At 38.7% G+C, this 22,444-nt stretch overlaps 1 protein-coding gene across 2 annotated transcripts in view; it reads right to left on the bottom strand.

Annotated features, from left to right (window-relative positions):
- Positions 1-698: 698 nt before the first annotated feature.
- LOC139948182 (N(G),N(G)-dimethylarginine dimethylaminohydrolase 1-like) overlaps positions 699-22,444 on the bottom strand; it is a 41,832-nt gene continuing 20,086 nt past the window's right edge. Inside the window, exons 4-7 of one of the 2 annotated variants that reach the window (XM_071946244.1) lie at positions 7,584-7,686; positions 5,559-5,752; positions 4,624-4,752; positions 699-3,959 (exon numbers count right to left, since the gene is read on the bottom strand). In XM_071946244.1, the coding sequence (XP_071802345.1) occupies positions 3,846-3,959; positions 4,624-4,752; positions 5,559-5,752; positions 7,584-7,686 (540 nt within the window). In that variant the 3' untranslated portion in view covers positions 699-3,845. The remainder of the gene's footprint in view (positions 3,960-4,623; positions 4,753-5,558; positions 5,753-7,583; positions 7,687-22,444) is intronic. The other variant, XM_071946243.1, reaches the window with a different exon arrangement.

Raw genomic sequence — 22,444 nt, 5'->3', positions numbered from 1 at the left:
TGAATTTGCGGTTTGTAGGTATGAATGTAAAGACACAGAAGTCTGTAATTTGGGGTACATGCTGAAACATCCAAGCCGGCCTTGTGGCATCGAGTAGAAAGCTTGGTGGGCGATTGTTGAAAGGCATCATACAAAACGCTGGCTATCGTAAGAAAAGATTGATTTGAAGCATTGCAAGGTGGGGTAACAATATATATTTGGTTTGCAGTAACACCATGTGTGTAAATACTTGCTGGGTCGATGTTCTTTTAAGAACTTGTCTTGCATTATATTCTACTGCCGCGGAGTAGAATTTCTTGGAGGTATTTCGGGAGACTTCTCTACTGCCGCGGAGTAGATTTTTTTAGAATGCAGGGAGACATCTCAGTTCTGAAAAGAACTGTCCTGCTTGTTAACTTCTACCTAGGCTGAAGGTAGGAAGTCGGCTGGGACGACAACTTTCGCTTAGTGGATCGAGGGGACTTCTTGCCATTAACTTCACTGCCGCGGAGCGAGTTCTTAATTGGCCTCAACATTTCGACTAGGGTGGGAGTAAATGCCAGGAAATCGTCAGCAAAATACGCCTTCATGAATTACCATCAAAGAGTTAAAGGTATAGGAAGAAAATAAAAAGATGAATAAATCTACAAAAATTAAACCATGCAAACAAAACACTGGATTGATTGGACCAACTTTCAAAAACAAAGTTTTTGTTTAAGCATTTGGGAAAACAAATGCTAGAAATAATATTTTTTGTTTTTAATATTAATCAGCGCTGTGAATGATTTTTTTTTTTAAACCAGATGAATACAAATTAACTAGTTATACAACTATAGCTCTCAAACTAGTATAATCCAATAAACCGTTTTCAAGCATTAAACCTTGGTAAACTGGTCTGGTTCCGGTCTCCACATACAGAATACAACTAAATCTCGGGAGCAGTCTACAAAACTAACCACACATGTACAAAGCTACTAAAGATATTTTTTTCACAATTTCTTTACAAAATTTGTAACAACGTTATGATTTCAATTCTTTTTCTATATCAGAGAGTATTAATTACTATTTATATATACAAGGTTAACAATATGGCCAACGACAGAGCACCTTTCAAATTGCACAAAAATAATTAGATGCAATGGGGCAATATGTCTGCCTGAGCCCTCAGTCACCAAGTACTATGGTACTAGTAGGCATACAATAGTACATTTATACAAATAAACAAGCGAAAGAAACTGAAGAAAACTTTTACTCAAACATCTTGAAAGCATTGTTTGTTTGTTTTCAAATGTGTACACTTGTTAGATAGCTACGGTATTCATGTTAAATAGGGCAAGGAGTGAATAAAGCATTGGAAAATGGTGCAAAAGTGGCACTCGTAGCCATAAACAAAATGGCCGGCAACGTGCTGACACTACCAATAAGCCATTCTGTGATTTAGTTTTGAATATTGTCTGGTACAATGACTTGATTTGTCCGAGTGCCCTCTTAAATTCGATTTCCCCATACTATAGAGACAATCATGTGGATAAGATGGCAAATGTGAAATTGAATGCCATTTGAACATCAGGTACTAGACCAACTACTAAATGAAAAATCTTCACAAAGGGGAATACATTATTATAAACATCAAACTTACGTACAATCGTAAAGGCCGATGGAAATTTTGACGTGCGATCCTAAAAAAATCAGTTTATAGTCATCGCTGAAGCATACTAACTGTGTTTCTTATGATCGTCAAGATTTCCACCCCACGTCCATCACACGACTGACTATAACCTGGCCTTAAGTTAAAGCACAACTTTTAAAAATTCAGCTAAACAAACACAAATATTTCCAACCAAATTTTGCTGCTGTCATTTTGGCTGGTAAACTGGAACTCTAGCTGCTAACGCAGGAACTTCTAGGGACGGGTAAAATGCATATTTTTGGAATGCAATAAAAAAGTTTGATAAATTTTCACACCCCAAACGTAAAGTGAATTCGTAGAAAGTCTACTGAAATTTTGCTGCCGTGCGTTCAACATGCTTTATAGAATTTGTTTTGAATCATGAAAATATCAAAACCAACAAATTAAACGGCTCCACATTTGAAAGTTTCAAAGATTAAGTTCATTCCAAGTCTTTAAAAACAACGTTTTACCACAAGCTGTATTCTATTGTCAAGCTAAAATAACAATATCTTGGCTTATAACACTTAGCGTAGGTTTGCTTTAGGATGCAAAACATCCCACAGGCAAGAAACAATGGTAACACCTTGTTCTAACTAAACAGACTACTGCAAATACCTGGCGAGACAAAATGTCTGGGCAAACTCCGAGTGCATAGAACATTTGTATAAATGTGTGAGCAGTAATTAGAAAGAAAAAGATAAAATCTAAATAATGCAGGTTAATTGAAGAATACACACACTTAGTTTCACTAGTGTTTGTGAAAAGGGTATTTGCCTTGTGACCTTAAAACGAATGTCCTTTCCTCAAAACAAAACTTAAAAAAATGATAACAAGTGCTTAAAGCTTGTGTTTTTCAACAAACAGACAAACAAACACACACACAACTTAAGCCCTATTCACACAACAGCAATTCAACAGAGGTCCCTCGCTAAATTTTATAGCAATGCAAGATAACATGGGCCCTTGGACAGATCAACAAATTGTCGTCCTTTCACAAAAGAACATTTTATAAAACTTGACAACCATGCAACAATTTAGCATGGGACCCTTGTTAAATTGATCTAGTGTGAAAGAGGTTTTGAAGTCATGTTTCTGCATGTGTTCTGCGATTAAAACATCCGAAATAAATGCAAGAAATTCAACCTCCACAACAAACACAAAAACACAACAAAAAAATGACAAATTAGCGTGAATCATTTATCTGAATAAATTAGCTACCTGGATTGTTTTGGGTTTTTTAATTTTGTTTAAGGCGGGAAGGGTTTTCAAAATTATCAAAGACAAAATGGATTACGGAAGAAAGTTTGCATTTTCAATTTTTAAAACCAGAAGAATTTGAAAACAATTAGTATGAACATTTAGATACAATACATTATACACTGTATCTAAATTTAAAGAGTTTACCGGCCCTATGCTAATATCACTGGCCTCGGTCCTGGGGTTCAGTGGTAATTTCCAGCCCTGGCTTAGGCCGTGTCCGAATTGGCGACTTTGGCTACAGCTACGGCTAGATCAGCGCGTCTGTCAGTGTTGAAGAATGGCAGACGCGCGCGCCCTAGCCGTAGCCTAAGTCGCCAATTCGGCCACGGCCTTAGTGTGGGTATTTCGCGCTACTGTAAGCACCGTCTCCCCTGATCATTGCCTTGGTGCTCCCTTGAAGTATTCCAGTACACATTTAAAGGCACCCATGCCACGCCTTTACCAGACTCAGGCATCAGGCGCAAAATGGTAGGATGAGTCATGCTTCCTTAACCTAAAACTCAATTACCTTAGTTTGTAAACTACCGAGAGTTGCAGATCCTTTAAAAAGAATCGTATTCCATCCTCCAATCCGTTTCTATCAGTCATTGTTCAGTACAATTTGAGATTTTGCGCCGTTCGAATCAGTGACTCACCCAATAAGACAATTGTAATAAAACAAACCCCAACAAAGTCTGAAATCTTGGACTCCAAGGTGGCAAAATAAACTACTGACGATATCATTCGCAAAGAGTTACAAAAAGTAACAAAATATCCGTTTTGTGTTGCTGATTCCACAGAAAAAGACGCCCAACCCAACCCTTCAAAAAATTAAAAAAGATAAACAATACAAGAATGGTCGAATCAATCAATCAATTAATGAGTTACATTTTGAATAATAAGCGATTTTGTTAAATCAACGTCTTCGGTGCTTGGATCAACGTTGCGGCAAGACCTAGAAGGGTTTCTGGACCAAGATACACCTACACGTCAGCCCTCCGTCGACCTTGTGCAGCTCACTGTTTGGTATTGGTATCCTAACATCGTTTGGAAACTTCTCTTCAAAGACCTGGAGGATGAGAAAAGTGAGAGAACTTTTAAATTCAAAATAATAACTAGTTCTTGTATCGGCCATTTTACAATAACGTATCAATGCGCTTTATATTAGTGCCCAGGTCACTGGGCCAATAACATTACTTTATTCTTTCTCAGCTCCCTGAGGAGTATACAGCCTCAGCTGCCGTGGCGCTTCCCCCTGGGTGAAGAGAAGCTATTATAGTGAAATGTCTTGCTCAAGGCGGAAGTGTCATGACTGGGATTCGAGCCCACACCCCAATATCTAAAGAACTTAAACTTCTATTCGATTTGATGCTCTACTAAACCGCTCGGCCAAGTTACAAACAATTTGGGGGCACAAGAGGGTATGTTTATTTAGGTTAGGTTTGCAGTAGCACCATGTGTAAATCTATTTTTAGTAGTGTTAGTTCTGAAAAGGACCCGTCGACAACTCAACTTTTTCATCAGTATACTCTGATCGTCTTCAGGAGAATGAACCTTGAGTTGTCAACTACCGTTTCTTTTCAGAACCAACACTAATCAAAAGAAAGTTACACATGGTGCTACCGCAACCCTCACTTAATTTTTCTTGCACCATGCAAAGTCTGAAATCCTACTGGTATGCCTATTGTCTTGTGGCCTAAGAATTTTTGGCGGGAATTGTAGCTGTTTTTTACCTTATAACTCTCTGGATATTCTTGCTTAGTACAGTGAAGTAAAAATCCCTTGACGTATACGCAGTTGGCAGCTTCGTCGTCTGGTAGAGTCAACGTGCAGTAATCAAAGTTACTCTTTTGTAGTATTTGCTATGAATGACAAAACGGGAAATCGTTAAGGATACAGCATTGGTAGGATTCAAATTTTCCTGTACTTTTTTTCATAAAATAAAAAATTAACTATAAAATTAAAAAAATGGATTGATAGATGAATAGATAGATAGATATATAGATAGATAGATAGATAGAAAGATAGGTAGATAAAGAAAAAAAAAAAAAACATTGTTTATGCAAATCACAAACGAAACCAAATATTATAAAATAAAACAATTCTTTGAAGTTCAGTGTGGTGGACACTGTTAATTAATTATCCAACATGGTACTCCGACGTTTGTAATAACAACAAAACAATTTCCCACAAGAATCTTTTTACAATCACATATTTGTTTTCATGTGAATGAATAAATGAACCGCGCTCTGACATTTGATCTTGGTTTGGAAAAAAACATCACAGCTCCCTAATGTTACTTCGGGCAATTTCTAAACTGGTTAGAAGTTGGAGAGTTTTTCTTTGCCCGGGGCTATGAATTTTAAATTGAAAAGCAGTTTGTCTGACATGAGGGAGGGGGGGGGGCGGGTGTACTTGTTTATATGCCCAGGAGAATGATTGACGCACGATGGGTGGTTAACTTGGTCAGTGTGACTGGGACTGCATGGGAAGATTTGGCACGTTGCAGGAAGGGAACAAAATCCCAGCAAAACAAAATTGCGGTTTTGTACATGTTTACCTCGTTGCAATTTTTCTTTTTTTATTGTACATTTTCAATTGCCAAAGGTATACGCTCCCTTTTTAAAGGTCCTATGAGGTGGTATTTTCCAATCCTTTCAATCCGTACCTGTAACGCAGACTTAGCTTCCTTGCTCCTTCCGATGGCCAAGATCCCAGGCCCGGCCATACTCATCATGCTCTTCAAGTGCAGCTGATCTGTGATTTTGATGGAGGATACCGAATAGTTGGGGAACGCTTTGGCGAGGGCCATGGCTCCCTGGCTATTCGTCCGTTTGGAGATGCCAACGAAGAACTCTTCTCCTGTGAGAGAAATGGGTAAGAAATAAGACAGGGTTATTGTTTGTTGTGTCAACAAAAAGTTCAGATTGATTTAGAAATTGCTTATATAATAAAAAAAAAAACAGTACTGTAAGAGGAAACACGCAGGAAACTCCGACTAAAGACAGTTGCATGTTTCGGCACAAGGTTTAGTCTAGTTACATATAAGAGACCGTGCAGTTCAACGGACCCAAGCTCCGGTGTTGGCAGCAGCAGAGTGTGGGTTGAAATCTCAGGCACGACACTCGTTTCCTTTAGAAAGTAACCATAATTGCTTCATAAAAAGGTAGTGAACTCTGCTCTACCAGCCAGGCTCCTACAAGTGGATGATACCCAAGCCTTCATCCTTACAGAATGTGTAAGGGGTAACCCTGTTTCAGCCCCAGGAGAAGGTGGCAACGAAATCTACTTCGCGGCAGTAGAATAAAAGAAACACTTAATTAGTTCCCAAAGCAACATAATCTACACAGCAAACTAAATATACATTGATACCTCACTATGCAATGCCTCAAAATATACAACAAATAACAGTAAAATTCGTAGCATATGTACAAAAACTGAGAAACAGCCGATAATGATATGTTTAGCTGTGACGGTTATAAACAACTCATTACTGTCATTGATACCTAAGAATATTCCGAGAGACATATAATCTGCCCCCATGAGGACGGTCCGAGTGAATATCCATGTATCCCGTTGGTTACCCAATCCTCTCAGCACTTTCACATTAAAAATAGCTGCCATTGTCTGCTCCACTAGCATCTGAAAAGCGTTGATGGGACAAATGCTCCAAATTCACGTGAGGCATGAATGAATATTGCTTTTATAGATCTTGAATGTAAATCAAAGTTAGAGTGGCTGCTTTTATTTGACATTTAAAGGATGCTGGTTTTTTTTTAAAGGTAGCTGCAAGCAAATTTATTTATTTATTTATTGCACTATCTTTATACAGGATAAAAAAGATCATATTCTTGTAATTAAACCATTCCTCATGGTAAAATAAAAGGGATTTAAAAAAAAAATGATTGGTGAGAAATTTATCTTTTTTATATTCTGATGACAATTTGTGTTTATAAATGTTTCGGCGCGTTCTAGTGCACTTTCCCTTTTTGAGTCTTCAGTAATTTTTGACTTCAATAAGCCTACATTACTTGATAAGAAAATAAAATCAGCTGTTCCAGACTGCCTACCAACAAAAAGGATGTATCGCGTAAATGCAGGAAACAAAGTTAATGGCCCGACATTCTGACCCTAGCAGAGTCTTTCTCAAAGGCTTTAGAAAAAAAAATCAAACAAATCTTGCTAGAACACTGCATTTCCAGCCCATTGCCTTGTTCTCTTCCGCCACACCTGAGTGCACCACCACACCACCCACACACTCCAGCTTCCACTGTGCTTTCACACTTCAATGCCCCTGCGACCCAACCTGACCTGGATCCAGTGATCCACGCTCCATCGAGCTGATGCCAACTCCAGAACCAGGCATTATCAAACTTAAGCCACACTTCGAGAAGGAATCATGCGTCACACGATCTTCTTAATGCCGGCCAGAGCATACTGTCGAGTAGACATAGAACGTCAAGTTCTCTCCACACACTCACATACATGTAGAGGTTTTGTACAAGACATCGCCTCAAACCTTTACCATCGATCAATCATGCCGACATTATTTCCTACTCTTGTCTTGTTCCCTGTCTTCCCAAGTAATTCTCAATACCGATTCTCATCATACCATAAAGGGGTCAGACTAACTCACTCCCTCAACCCTCAAAATCAGAGAAATCGCATCCCTTCGATGTCTCCCCATCCTTACCTGTGAACAGCACATCTCCTCCGTCCAACGTTGCATCAGCATCCTCAATTTCATAGATTTTCTGTCTTAGATCGTCCCTCAGAATTCTTCTTATCTCATCTACCTGTAGGGATAGAGGAGGGTCGGCAGACATAGTGGGGGAGGGAGAGGGGGGTCGACAGACATAGTGGGGGACACGGTGACAGAGGGGAAGAGTGAAGACAAACGGATATCGGAACGGCAGACAATTGATTGGGTTAGAGGTGAAGAGAAGGGCGATTTTGTTTTATCAAGAAAAGGTGAAGAGATGACGAAGGAAAGTGGGAACGGGGTCAGAGAAATGGTGATAGAAGGAGAAGGAGGGAAGGTGGAAGGGGTTAAAGATATGACAAGGAAGGAAGTAGGGCGATAAAGGAGGGACGAAAAAGAAGAAAAAAAGAGAGTTAAATTTCATTGTTGATCAAAAAAGAAGATGCACATAATACATGTACCAATAAGTATGGGAGTAGAATAAATGAGTTTTACATTGGAACAAGTCAAAGTATTGTAGATTTTTTCCAACTATTGTTTTTTAAAGTGATTTCCTAAAACATCACAATGCCATAGACGGCCACTTCAAGGTGAGGGCTACACTTCAGTGCATTTGGGCCATCAACCCAACTAAACTGCCACCAGGGAAATGTTGCAACCAGCTCCTGGGGCTCAAACAGGGCTACCCAGTGTCACAATTCAGCCTACAAGATATGACACCATCATGATGCTATCAGGGCCCAGTTTCATGGCTCTGAATTATGCGCTTTCGCTTAAAGGGCAAGCGCTGAATTTCTGCACTATGTAGGTGAACACCTAGTAGCTTGGAGTACACACAGAGAGATTTGAACTGCTGCCTAGAGTCTTCTAGAAATAGAAGGCGAGGAACCACATTGGAACCAAATTTGAATAGCCCTTCATAATTTCAAAGAATCAATAGCTAGTGCAGACTTTCCCACTGATGGCCTACATTTAAGAGCTAAGTTTGACTACCCAATCATCAGGCTACCTTAAATATGAGCCATGTTTGGCTAGCCCAAAGCTTTCCTAACTATGATGATACACAATGTACATCTACTTTCCATTCAAATATAATTTGAGAATTACACTTCAACACAGTCTCCAAATACTCCACTTTAATACAATTAAAAAATGACTCAGAGATCAGAAAACCCACCCAAGCAAGACAAGCATTTCTTAAAGATAGATTCACATTAATATTGTCATAAGAAAATCACCCTAATTTGTGCAACATCCAGAATGCCGATTATCAAATCATCTCCATTATTAATAAGTGACTCACAGAGACATTATCTCTCGCAGACGGCACATTAAGACAAAAACATGACACCGGTGAATGTTAAACGCATAACGTCAGCTCGGCAAACATTCCACAGCGATTCCCTCCGCGCCTTTCTGCCGACCGCACAAACTCCTCCAAGAAAAAAATTCAGCCCTGAAAAATCTGTCGGCTGAGCTAGTCAGACAGGAATTTTTCTGATGAACATTGGTATGGTTTGTAAATTATTGAGTTTTGTTTTTTTATGTGACTCTCCAAAGCAACTGATGCCGTCGAGAGGAAGGGTTGTTATTGGTAGGGCACATTTGAGTCATGTAATTGTAGCCTTTGTGAAAGCCTCTGTGGTAACGTTACTCTGTGGTTAGGGTTAAAACGTCGGGCCATTAAGTATTTTTTTTTTTTTGTGAGTGAATGTCTCTTTAGTGCATATGCTACGCCTCAGTTCTCAGTGTGTGTTTTGTAGAGCGCATTAATTTTTGTCATTGATGTATAAGGAATTGTTTATCTGAAAGGGGCTAATGATCTTAACATCACATCTACATATTACATCCTTTAAAGGTACATATAAAAGGCCTGATGATGAACTGGGTCCAATTTTATGGCTCTGCTTACCGTAAGCAAAGATTCTGCGCTTAGCCTACAGAAGCAGCCTCTGCAGTTACTTCAAGCGCTTCTCACAGGTTAGTGTTTTTGTAAGGGTGTTGCTGTTTTTTTGTGGCATATCATGGCAGAGCAAATAAGAACACCAGACTTAAGTTCTGGTGTTTCTGATCAGCAGTGTGAGTTCAAGTCCCATTCGAGACACTTGTGTCCTTATAAGCAAGACATTTAAGCAGCATTGCTGCGCTCTTTAACCAAAGTATGACCCTATAGCCAGCAATGGGGACAAGAACACCTGGAGACTCAAGCTCTGGTGTTTATGTTCAGCAGAGTGTGGGTTCAAGACCTGGATATGACACTTGTGTCCTTACACTGTAAGCAAGACACTTGACCACTGTACTTCTTCCAAAGTACGACCCTACCTTTAAGACAGTAGCAGGCAAGCTAATCCAGCCAACCTGACTACATGCATGCTCGGCCACACAGCTCAATCTAACAGATACTGCGCACTCAGCAGTATCATGGCTATATTTCTCCGAGTGTTCATGTTCCTGAAAATGTTTCTACTTTCCACTTGACATAATAATTTGCAAAAAATAACAACAGATAAGCCGATAAAAATTGGACTGTTCAGAAAATTCAAGTTTGGATAAAAGATCACAGAATTAGGTCAATAAATAGAAAAGGTTAAAATTGATCGTGTGTTGAACTTAAGCAATATCATTAAAAGTGAAGACACACGCAATATTGGTCCTGCTATCAATGTGATCTTCAAAACATTCTGTATGTTCAGAAATATTGACCAACTATTGGCCTCTAATGAGAAGCAATGTGAAAGCTCATTATTATAATTATTAGTACTAGTGCTGGGCGAATAGTGAAATTTTGTTATTCGGATACCGCTAGCCAACTATCCGAAATTAACCGGATATTCGAATAGTTTTTTCGCCGCTAGAGGGCGCTATTTAAAAATAAAAAAAAATTAAAAAAAAAATTTTTTGCCACTAGAGGGCGCTGTTCCTTTGTGAATGAGATCTTATGGGCGGATTGATATTAGTTTTAAACAGTGTCACTCGGTTCATTCATAAAAATGACCGGATCTAATTTAAAGATGGCGATTTGCTTTTTCTTTTGATCGTGTTTGCCTCTACGTGAAGGAAAACTTTTGTAATCTTTGAACAAATTACGTCAGAAATGTCATTGTTTTAACTCTTCACGGAGGTGAGCATAGTTAAATACTTAATTTATGCTGTTTTATGCTGTCTTAATAGAAGTTTCATAAGGATTCAGACAAAACATTCATATCAGTTGTCGCCCGACGTCCGTGGATATTCGGATAGTTAAAGAATATCCGGTCACTCGGTTGTAATTACAGAACTATCCGGTTTGTAAATAGGTATTCGCGCCCTATGCGGATATCCGGTTAAGAAAAAAAAGGCATTCGTGGTTACGGATAGGAAAACCTATTCGCCATTAACCGGATATTCGAATAATTCGCACAGGCCTAATTAGTACTAGGCCTATATATTTCTGGTAGTGAAACCAAGGATGCCTCATACATGTAAGTGAACTTAATCACTGCAGCTTGCAAGCCTGAAGAAACCTGTAGACAAGGGTGCTTGCTATGTGAACCAGAAACACCATGGTTGATGAACATAATTTAAGCAGAAAATGCCTTGTTTGGGGCATAAATTATTGACAATTTGATATTTACACTCTGTAGAAGAAAAAGCATTACCTGAGCATGTGTTGTATAATTCATGCATCTGCTAAACCTTTTTAAATATGAAATATTTAGTCATTCTCGACAAGATGAAAAACCATTAAATAGCTCTAAAACCTAACCTAATGTCCCCTGAGCTAAATTGAAGTTTCCTACATTTCCCTGTAGTGTTATTTGGGGGAAATGGTTTAGTGCTGTAGTCCTAGTAATTATTCAAACAGTAAATAAAAAGTGCTGATGACACAAAAACTACTCTAAATAACTGACAAGAATTTTCGAAAATAATTGATGATTTATGTTATTAAAACACAACATATTTATAAACAATTTATACCTACTTCTATTTCTCTATTTCTGTGACTCTTTAATAAAAACATATACTGTTACAAACAAGTATGCCATTTGAAAAGGAATATATTAAGTATGCACTGGTGTGTAAACCCTTTCCTACCCTACTCAAGACACTTATATACTCCATGAATTCTTTATGACGAACTGCAGAGTGAAATAGATTTTATTAGTCGCTGCCATTTTCATATTCATAGAATACATGTTGGCAATCATAAGAAATCTACACGGAGTTGCACGACCTTCAACGAAGCTCTCTCCATTAATGAAACTGGGTGATGAGCTTGTGGTGATGGACAAACCCAACGGCTGATTGTGTATGTGTTTGTGATATGTATGCAAAGACAATTAAATTGAGCATCGAGATGAACATGTAGATCTGTGAAAAGATTTGGCAGAATTTTTTTTTCTCGTGAGGGGGGGGGGGTGGCTTACCCCCGAGGAGCAAGATAAGGAGCTTTGGATCAAATCAAGAAGATCTGTTCTATATTTAAACAGAACTATTTTTAGAAAATAAAATAATTTTAAAATCTGACTTTCATTTGTGCTTACTATGCATTTTTTATTTTATAGCGCTGGTATTTTTAAAGACCTGAAAAAGCGTGTTAACCTTCGGCTGCTTACTGAAAGAAAATTATTGGCATTAACCGTGTAAAGCTGCCCACCTAATTGTCTAGCTAACCTGTGAAATATGCTTACATTTATAAGCAGCGTTAAGAATCTGTGGGCCCGATAAGGCATTTTTCCCCCATTTCATTTTGAAAACTAGATTTTGGATACAGTTTTCATAAAGCTAACATTTTCTCACCTAAGCAGGTTCAGTAAAATCAATTCTGTAAAAGTAGGTCGACAAATTATATCAATCAGGAAAATTTTACCAAGGGGCTTTGCTCGTCGTGTTTACAACTTAACAAAATAATCCCTTACACGAGCACTTAAGACAGAATCAAGTAAACTGCCTTTAAGGATTTCAGAATTTATGTCCGATCATCACTTCAGCGGCCGATACCTCACGTGGGAAGATATGACCTAAATGTATGTGTAGCTGTACGTGATGCCGTCTTCAGTTTCCTTAAAAGCATCTCAACATGTCGGCCTTAATCCCAAACCCTAGTGTGTGGTTTTTGTTTTTTATCTCACGTAGAGTAGAGGATGGTAAATCCCTTTGGTTCACAACGACAACGATGATGGCTCGGTAATGATTGAGAATTTAGCTGTTGTATTAGACGTTAGCCATGTTTGATGTACCATCCTCGGGGGCTGGACTCCAAAACGTACAAGTCATCCGAGGCACGTTTTGACCGGAGATCAGGTCTTGAGTTTTACAATGGACTGCAGCCACGAGGCCAGTTGTTCGAATGTCGGGCCAGTAAAATCATTCTATTGAGTAATGTACATGTATGTGTCCCCTAAAAAAAATGAGACCAATCGTCTCTTTTGTGCCTGTTCAATTAAATACACCATGTATGTTAAACTATTCTGGTCTTATTTAAACAATTCCGGTTCAAGTATTACACTGCCTTTTCCTATGTCAGTTAAATGGCAACTTTTGTTTGCTTCAAATGCCCACATAAAAATTGGCATTTAAAGTAGCAACAATTTATGCGCGGTTACTAGACCTATCATAAGTTAATTATCCATTTATGTGTATGTAATGTACAGGGAAAGTAGTCATGTAAATAAGCAAACATTTAAATTTCTCAAATGTGCAAATGTCACAGGGGCACAAGGTAGGTGGATGAGGCCCCCTTTCCGTTTACGGGTTTTCATTTCTTTGTTTTAAAGACAGTGGACACTATTGGTAATTGTCAAACACTAGTCTTCACAGTTGGTGTATCTCAACATATGCATAAAATAACAAACCTGTGAAAATTTGAGTTCAATCGGTCGTCGAATTTGCGAGATAATAGTGAGGGAAAAAACACCCTTGTCACATGAAGTTGTGTGCTTTCTGATGCTTGATTTCGAGACCTCAAATTCTAAACTTGAGGTCTCAAAATCAAATTCGTGGAAAATTACTTCTTTCTCGAAAACTACGTCACTTCGGAGGAAGCTGTTTCTCGCAATGTTTTAAACCATCAACCTCTCCCCATTACTTGTAATCAAGAAAGGTTTTATGATGATAATTATTTTGAGTAATTACCAATAGTGTCCACTGCCTTTAAAAGAAAAGAAAAAGAAAAACTAAAAGGGAAGGGAACATTGCAACTCCAAAGAAGCATCTGTACATCATACATTGTAAGTGAAGTTTATGGGGAAGGGGCATTGAGTAGAGGGAGGGGCAGCAAAAAGGGGAGGGCAGAATTTTCTTTCTCAACCCCATTCTAAGATAACTCCTGTATTCACCACGAATATAACCTTTGACTGTTAAATCCTTATCCCTCAGAAGAAATTTGTCCATCAATTTTCGCGTAGTGATCATCTAAAATTTCTGAAAACACACCACATGTAAATGCATTCAGAAGAAGGCAAAAAAGGAAAGAAAAAACCTCCCATGAGCTTCTTTTATTATTACGGCGTTTTGTCATTGGCCGTAAACGCAATTACCCACCGGTTTCATGCCTGGTACTCGGATTTGTAGTAGCTCCTGAAAATGATTGCCAGGTATTGAGAGACGAGACACAAATTGTAAAGCGTTTGAAACGAGGAAGCGAAATTGACAGGAGAGTCTCCGAATTGTTGGAGTGATCAACGGACGGAACGAGAGAGCGGGTTGTCCTCATCTGCGTTTTTGGTGTACTGGGGGTGATTGGCCACGGAACTGTTTCAGCATACATCGAATTGTAAATAACGACGGTGGGTTCAAAGTGAATGCACAGGATCCCTTGAATCTAAGGAGCATCTTGAACCTATTAAACCAGCCAAGGGTTCACCCAAGGTTTTCTTCAAAAACTGTAGGGCATTCTTCTGGACCCAAAGTTTTGGATTTTAATAGCTGCAACACGTTTTAATAGTGGCACAAATGTTTCAGGAAGTTCAGTTGCTACCAAAAAATCACTCTTTGGCTAGCAATCGGTGTACATACACAAAACATGTTGAGTTGTAAAACATGTGGTACGTTCCTTGCATAGTGCATACCATTTTTTCCCGAAGAGATTTTGTTCTAAATTATGCATATATACTGTAGAAGGACCTCAATAAAAACTAGGTTACATTTTGACAGCACCACATGTACAGTAAATGTGTAAATCTATGAAACACGCATAACAAGCTGTTCTGAATACATGAGATTTAATGTCACTCCGTGTCTAGTAAACACATCCAGGAAACCAGGTAGTGGCTTGGCCCATGGACTCTTGAGTGGGCATGCTTATAATAGCCCAAGGGGTCCAGGTTGGTTGGGGGGGGGGGGGGTGGGGGGGCAGCGGAGGCGGAAGGAAGAGCGGAGAGGCGCATGTTGAAGAGCTTAAGTGGGACATGTTACATGTCGAGCAACGAAGCAACGACCAAATCTTAAGACCCCTCTCTGTAATCTACTCTTCATTAACACAGGCCTGAAATTACACAGACGCCATGGCCTTTCTTGCCCTGGTCTTGGTGCCCTTTCAAAAAACGCCCATTGACTTAGAGATTTTCTTATGGAAGTGCCATTCGCAAAATGAAAATGGCCTTGCCCTCTCAAAGATGAAACTCCAGAACTGATAACACATCACAATTTAAAAAACTACACGGTCTCCGATTGGAGTCCAATTTGGTCATAAAGCATGTAAGCACAAAAACTTGCATACATGTAGCACAAAAAATGTTGCTCAGCGAAAACTAGTTACAAGAAAGCCATACAGTTACCATTGCAAGAAATTTGCTAAGCAGATATTGTGCCCTCTGCTTACTGCAGAATTCTGCGCTTACGAATCATAACATTACATGTATGTGCTTTACATACAGGGCACTTTAAGCGCAGAATTTCATGGTAAGCAGAGCCACCATGTAATTGAAGCCTAGTCTACCGACATATGAACACAAGAGAAATTCTGTAGAGACCAGGACTACATGTACCAAAGAAAGGAAATTGCATGGTTCATGTTACACGAAGAGGCAGAAAGACCCGAGTCTGAACTCATGGACAAGATGGAAACTTGAGCTACAAGACTGGGGTTTCCTTTTCACAGACTCTGCCCCTAAAACTAGCAGGACAAGCTGAGCCCAATTTCAAGCTGCTAAGCAGGAAATACTACTAAGCCAGTTTCTCTGCTATTAAAGGGAAAATGAGTTGGGTAACAGAGCAAGACTCCTGTACAAACTCACATCTTAAACAGCTTTCCTGTCTACTCTCCATTTGGGTTCTTGTTCATTACAGTGTTTTAAGTTTGCTTATCAGAGAGTCCTTTATAGCTTCACAAGCAGAATATAGGAAACAAAATTAAAAGAAATTGTTTCAGAAACTATGATTGCTTGAGCATATTTCGGAGTGATAAAAACACTTCACCTCGACCGTGGAAAGCTTTTTTGCTGCCGATAATTTTGGACATAATTGATTCCGACTGAGGGAGATTCAAGGCTCTTCCTTTTGATAGGAGGCGACTTAACGAACTGTCGGACCGTGTCAAAGAAGACAGAGAGGCTGGAGACAATAAAGAGGCGCCCTAGTTTCTTCGTCGCGGAAGAAGACAAAAAGCTTCAGAAAAAGCACATTGTTTGTTTTTATTATTGCTTAGAATCAGATCATAGTAGAAAGTAGGGCAGCTCATGCTTGACATTTGAACACATGAATAAGAAAATCGGGTCTTGAGGCTCATCTTTGTGAGGGCAAGGCCATTTTTATTTTGCAGTGGGCGCATTGGAAATTTTTAAGGAGTGCTGAAGACCAGTGCGTAAGCGCCGATTGTTTGCTTATTACAGTAGGCAGTGAAAGAGAATGACAATAAAAAGTTAATTTTCTACTAAATATTTGAATGTGCATGAAGCCTTTCTTAGGCATCTGTTAAGCACACAATTCTATGCAACAATTTTTCTTTCATTATTCTTGCACCTTCGATGAACAATTGAGACAAAATTTTCACCGGTTTGTTTTTCTGTGCATACATTGTAAGTAGAGATACACCAAGTGAGAATACTGGTATTTAATAAATAATAATAAATAATAATAAAACCAGCTCTTAAATAGCGCAATTCCCAAAAATGATCAATGCGCTTCACACACAAGTATAACTGTAAATTACAACCTGTTTTTATAAAATGCACCTAAATGTTCAAGGTATTTAACACAAGTTCAAATCTGATTTAAACTTTTACAGCGAAGGTCATTAGGTCAAGTGGCATGTTGTAACTAATAGTGTTATAAGTTGGGCCGCTTTGTCTTTGCCAGTTTCCAAAAGTATACCATGCCTTTAATTATATGAAAAACGTAGGGCCTATAGTCTATTGGGACGGATAAAGTCAAAGGTAAACATTTATTTGTGAAACACTCCTCCATAGACATTTCAATATTAAGTAAACTGCCTACATGTATAACACACCGTACGTTATGTCAATGTCAAAGTGCAAGTATTTCAAAATGTAAACATGTTTCCCCTGGTGGAAATCCAGTACTTCCAAACAAACAAAACCAACACAATACTATCAACCACATACTGTGTCATTATTGGTGTGTAGGTTAATATGGGTGCGCCATAATACCTATACAACCATCCATTCAATAATGCGTTTTTAAAAAACACTTACAGTACATAGGTTTATATACACTAGCCTTGTGTTTCGTTCTCGATGGGGCACAGCAATATTCCTCTATGAAACGAATTTGAATTTGTATTGAAACTCTGAAAAGGGCACCACAGCAAATGCACTGGGTACCATGGCAATTATTACAGGTGCCGTTGAGGGGGGGGGGGGGATTACAAAGTCTGCTTAAGGGGCACGCCCATACCAGCGCTTACCATAAATGGACGGCCATTTGAAAGAGTATCGGAGTATAAGTACCTTGGAAATGTTATAGACGATAAATTGAAGTTTGATAAAAACACAAGTTGTACAACTAGTAAACTACGTCAACGTTTGTATTTTCTCAGAAAGCTCAACGCCTTTGGCGTAGATAACACCATTTTAGAACTGCTTTACAGCACTATTTTACAAAGTGTTTTATCTTTTAGCCTTATTTGTGTTTATGGAAACATGCTATCTCGGGACAAACAATCTTTTTTAAGAGTAGTTAAGCAAGCTAGAAAAATAACCAGAGTCGAACTACAAAGCCCAGAGGCACTCTACCATGACCAAGTTTGCACAAAAGTTAACATGATCCTGTCTGACCCATCCCATCCCATGTACCCTAAGTTTTTATCAAGTCGCCGGCGGGAGGATCGCCAAAGACTTGACAGAATAATTTCCACATCCAGCCGAGGCATTTATTTGATCATGATGTTTTGAATGGATGTTTGACTTTACTTCCCTTAAAAAACATTCCTCTTGAGGAGTTAGTAGCCTACATTTTACCTTTAAAAAGGAAAATTTAAGCTTCACTGAGCTACATGTACCGATGTGCACGCATGTGACAAAGTGTCTTAAAAAGTACCAATAGGGTTAGGGTCAGGGTTGTTCTTTTCAAAACTTAGGAGCTAGAAATTTTACCTGCTACTTACACATTTATCTTTCTGAATGTTAGACAATCACTTCAGCAACAAATAAATTCACCAAAACAATTAATTTCTCAGACAAACCAAACGTGAATCCTTAAAATCATAATCACAAAAGAGTCTTACGTTATTCACTAAGTGGCCGTTCAACAGCCACACCCCACACGAAAAAAAAAACGCAATTTGAATGGTCAGGCACCCTTTGAAGACACCGCGCGAACTGCACCATCGCTGGATAGAGAGACGGGATACCATGCCCATTACGCCTGCAGAACCTCATCGAAGGAAACCACTTATGATAAATTACTCCATAGCTACACTCAAGTTGCCTTCTGAAGGGCCGCGACCTAATTTTACAATATCGGGACTGAGTAAAATTAATATTGCCTGGTCGTGTTTTAAAGGACCAATGCAAACAACTGGAGGAACACATTTTTTGATTATATTTTTCTAGAGTAATTTCACAATATTGAGACTGAGCAAATTAATATTGCCTGGTTGTGTTTTAAAGGACCGATGCAAACAACTGGAAAAACGATGTCAAGATACGCACCTCATGTTTGTTTATAGAAATGTTGGTCAGCATGAAGACGTTGTACAGAAAAATAAACAGAAGAGGGGGCAAGCGCCATGGCTGACAAATTTCAGGAGGTATGTTGAAATGTTTGCAACTCCACCTTTGATAGCCCAGAGACTCCAAGGAGCTTCTGGGAACAGTGTCCTCAGCACTAGAGAACAACATGCAGATCAAAAAGAATAATTTCTTTATGTCTGGTGGAAAACCTACCTTTTTTCACCAGATAAAAAAAAAAAACGTTTCCCTTTTTTAGAGAACCAAGAAGGAACTACAGGCCCATATATTTCAAATGTGATATCAAAATTTCACCTTGAAAAGTTTTCAAAAAATATTTTAAATCTTTTTAATTTCTCCCCCACTTTCATAAGGAAATACAAGTACATGTAGGGGTCACATGGGAAAAGTACATTTAGTTACAGCGTACAATAGGCATTGAAACAAAAATAAAGCAGCCAGCCTACAAAGAACACAAAACTTTACAAAACAAAAAGAACAACTAGAAACTTGAAATGATTGTAGTACCGTCCTTTAAAACGTAGGAGCATGTTTTCCAATCAAAATGCCAGCACAAAGTAACCTGTATCTTCCTTCTACACAAGCGAAGGTGTCGACTTTCAAGTTAATGTGATTGTCTGAGGGCTAGATACAAGACTCATGTTATACGTTCCTTCAGAGGATTTGGATCAAAGAGAATTAAGCGAAACTGGGCCGAGTTGTGGCCAGACGGTTTCACTTTCAAGTCTTTTCCATAGTCACAACTAACGCTACTAGTCACAATCGACTGAGATCAAATGGAAATTTCATTTGGCAAAGAACAGGGCCCAATTTCATAGAGCTGCTAAGCACAAAAATTTGCTTAGCATGAAATTTCTTCCGTAATAAAAACAGGACCAAATTTCCATTTGTTGCATATTACTTGTTACTGGTATTCAGCTGTTGTTTGGTTATCCTGATAATTACGTGGAATTTTGATTGGTAATCCTGTTTTTATCAAGGAAGAAATTTCATGCTAAGCAAATTTTTGTGCTTAGAAGCTCCATGAAATTGGGCCCAGTTGGCGTTCTTGGTTTCAACAAAAGAATCACAAACTAGAGGGAACAGAAACCTTTTAACAAGACCAGAATTGAAGACAAAACAAATGTACAATTTGAAACAATTTATCTATTTGTTTTTCTGGGATGAGTGTTTTTCAATCAACAGAATTAAAAGATAGTTTATCACAATAAAAGTCAACATTTGAACAAAAACACAAGACTTTGTACCCATATTTATAATAGTAATAATAATGAAAATTTATGAAGCGCACAATTTTACAAAAGTCAAATGAAAAACGCACGACCACTGGGCTTATCCAGTCGTGATTTTACTGGCCAAATGCTCAAAGTACTGGCCTGGGGCCAGTGGCACAGTGTTAAATGGCAAATTTGGCAAATTTTAAACTTTTTGTCTGTTTTTTTTTATGTATGTCTTTGCCATTTTTATGGCGTGTTTCTGCTAGTTAATGTTTTTTTTTTCTTTAAATTTTTGTGTATTTATGTATAGATTTTGCCTGTTTATTGTTAATTCCATTTTTCTTAATTCTGTAAAAACTTTGTAAATTTGAATGTTGTCAACCTTTTGGTTGTTTTTTATTCAGATTAAAATAAACCATTAATAATATAAAAAAATAATAATAAATCAAGCCATGTGTACACGTACATGTAGGATAGGACAGTGTATTTGCTCATCGTCTCACTAAAAATAAATCTACGTAAAAAAATCTTACGCGACACTCGTCGCCTGATTCCAATACTTCCGTATGCAACCGTACTGCCCTTGTAGGCATACACGTTTATTAGCTATCCGTATAACCGACTAAGGTCGGGGTTCTGGTTTCTCTACAATAAGATCAAACATCCCTCTACCTCTCACACATAATGATGAGCCACGGAGCTGAATGGTATGTCTAGCGGCAAAAAAAGGAGTAGGTGGATCGTCAACAGGCGCAGCGATCCGAAGGGGAGAGGGCATGACGTGCGTGACACGGACAGCTTAAAAGCCCCTTTCACACAAGAGCAATCTAGCAAGGGTCTCTTGCTAAATTGTAGCATGATTGTTAAACTTTTACAAAATGTACCACATGTGAAAGGAAAATTTTTTTCATACTGTCCAAGTTCTCCCCTGCCAAATCTTGTCAAACATTGCTACAATTTTACAACCATGCTAAAATTAAGCAAGGGACCCAAGTTAAATTGATGTCGTGTGAATGGCACTTACAGCCCCTTTCACATGAGATCAAATTTAGCAAGGGTTCCTTTATAAATTGTAGCATTGTAAAGTTGTACCAATTGTACCTCGTGTGAAAGGACAACAATTTTTTTTACTGTCCAAGTTCTCTCTTACAACCATGCTAAAACTAAGCAACGGATCCCAATTAAATTACTGTTGTGTGAATAGCACTTTAGCAGGCTGCTGCAACTCTGTCTACGATGATGTTAGTTTAACATGCCCTTTGGAACCAAACAGTCTGGGATAGGAACCGTCTCTCATTAAAAAAAAACACAAAAAACTGGTATTGTAACTTTAAGCGATTAAAAGCAAACCATCAACTGCTTGCACAAGGCATGTGTGTATTTACTCATCGTCTCGGCAAAAAAACCCACATTATCTTAGTTAACTTAAACTTAACTTAAATGCAATTATAAAGCACTTTAACACTATTTCAAAGCGCTGTACAGTAAAACAAAAAATCAACAGCAGGATAAAAACATTTGAGCAGAAATAGCAATATGATTTTAAAATACACAACAGTTACAAAAAGGAACAAAAATTGAGTTAAAAAAAAAGTTAAATGCAAATCTGTGTTTTGTGTCCTACAAAAAGTACCTAGACCCTTATAACTTAGAAATTGGGTCACTCTCTGAAGAGATGGCCAGTTGGCAGTTAGCCGTGATAATCACCTCACCTCATTCAAGATAAGGGGAATCAATGAGAAGGTCGGACATTGGGACAAGACGGGAAAGAAAACTGGCAATTACAGCCTTGGAAAAGGTCGTTGCCAATGTTTCATCTTCCCTTTAAATGTGGGACACCATTCCCCCAGAGCGAGTCGCACTCGGAGCAGGTGCAAATTGGCCTTAGACTCTCACTCCCTCTCTCTCTCATGACAAGGTTGCCCAAAGCCTAGAGTGTTTCCATTCCGATCCATGACGTTTCATGCCTCACTATTTACTCTGCGAGGCCTGCCCCTCGCAGGAACTATTTACTCAATAAGCATTTCTGTAATTAGGGCGGAAATCGGCATAACGCCTGCAAGTCCCATCCCATAATCAACCCCCATCCCCTCAAAAAGAAAACTCAAAACTTGCAACCAGCAGTCTTCTACATAATTACCAGTTCTACATGTACCCCCCCCCCTAATCAAATGTTATTCTGAACTCAGAAATACAGTCTGCAATGTGTACTATACAGGATTGTAGGTGTATGTATTTTCGACATGTTGTGGCCAAGTGGTTCAAAGCACCAGACTCGAGCTTTGTCCTTCAGATGGGACAAGAAACAATAGTATAAGGTCGTGTCCGAATTGGTGGCTACGACTGCGGCTACGACCGTTGCTAGGGGTGTTACGTCCTATACTTCAATGCTTGATGACGTGGCGATCCAGCCGTAGCTGTGGCCGTAGCAGCCAATTCGGATACTGCTTTAATTTTGGATTTTAATCCACGGATGTGTGTTAGCACTACCCTCCGTACTTTCCCG

This window comes from Asterias amurensis, chromosome 15, assembly GCF_032118995.1.
Source record: "Asterias amurensis chromosome 15, ASM3211899v1".
NCBI classification, from domain to species: Eukaryota; Metazoa; Echinodermata; class Asteroidea; order Forcipulatida; family Asteriidae; genus Asterias; species Asterias amurensis.
The sequence above is the reverse complement of the archived record's forward strand: the minus strand, read 5'-3'. Positions and strand labels throughout refer to the sequence as shown.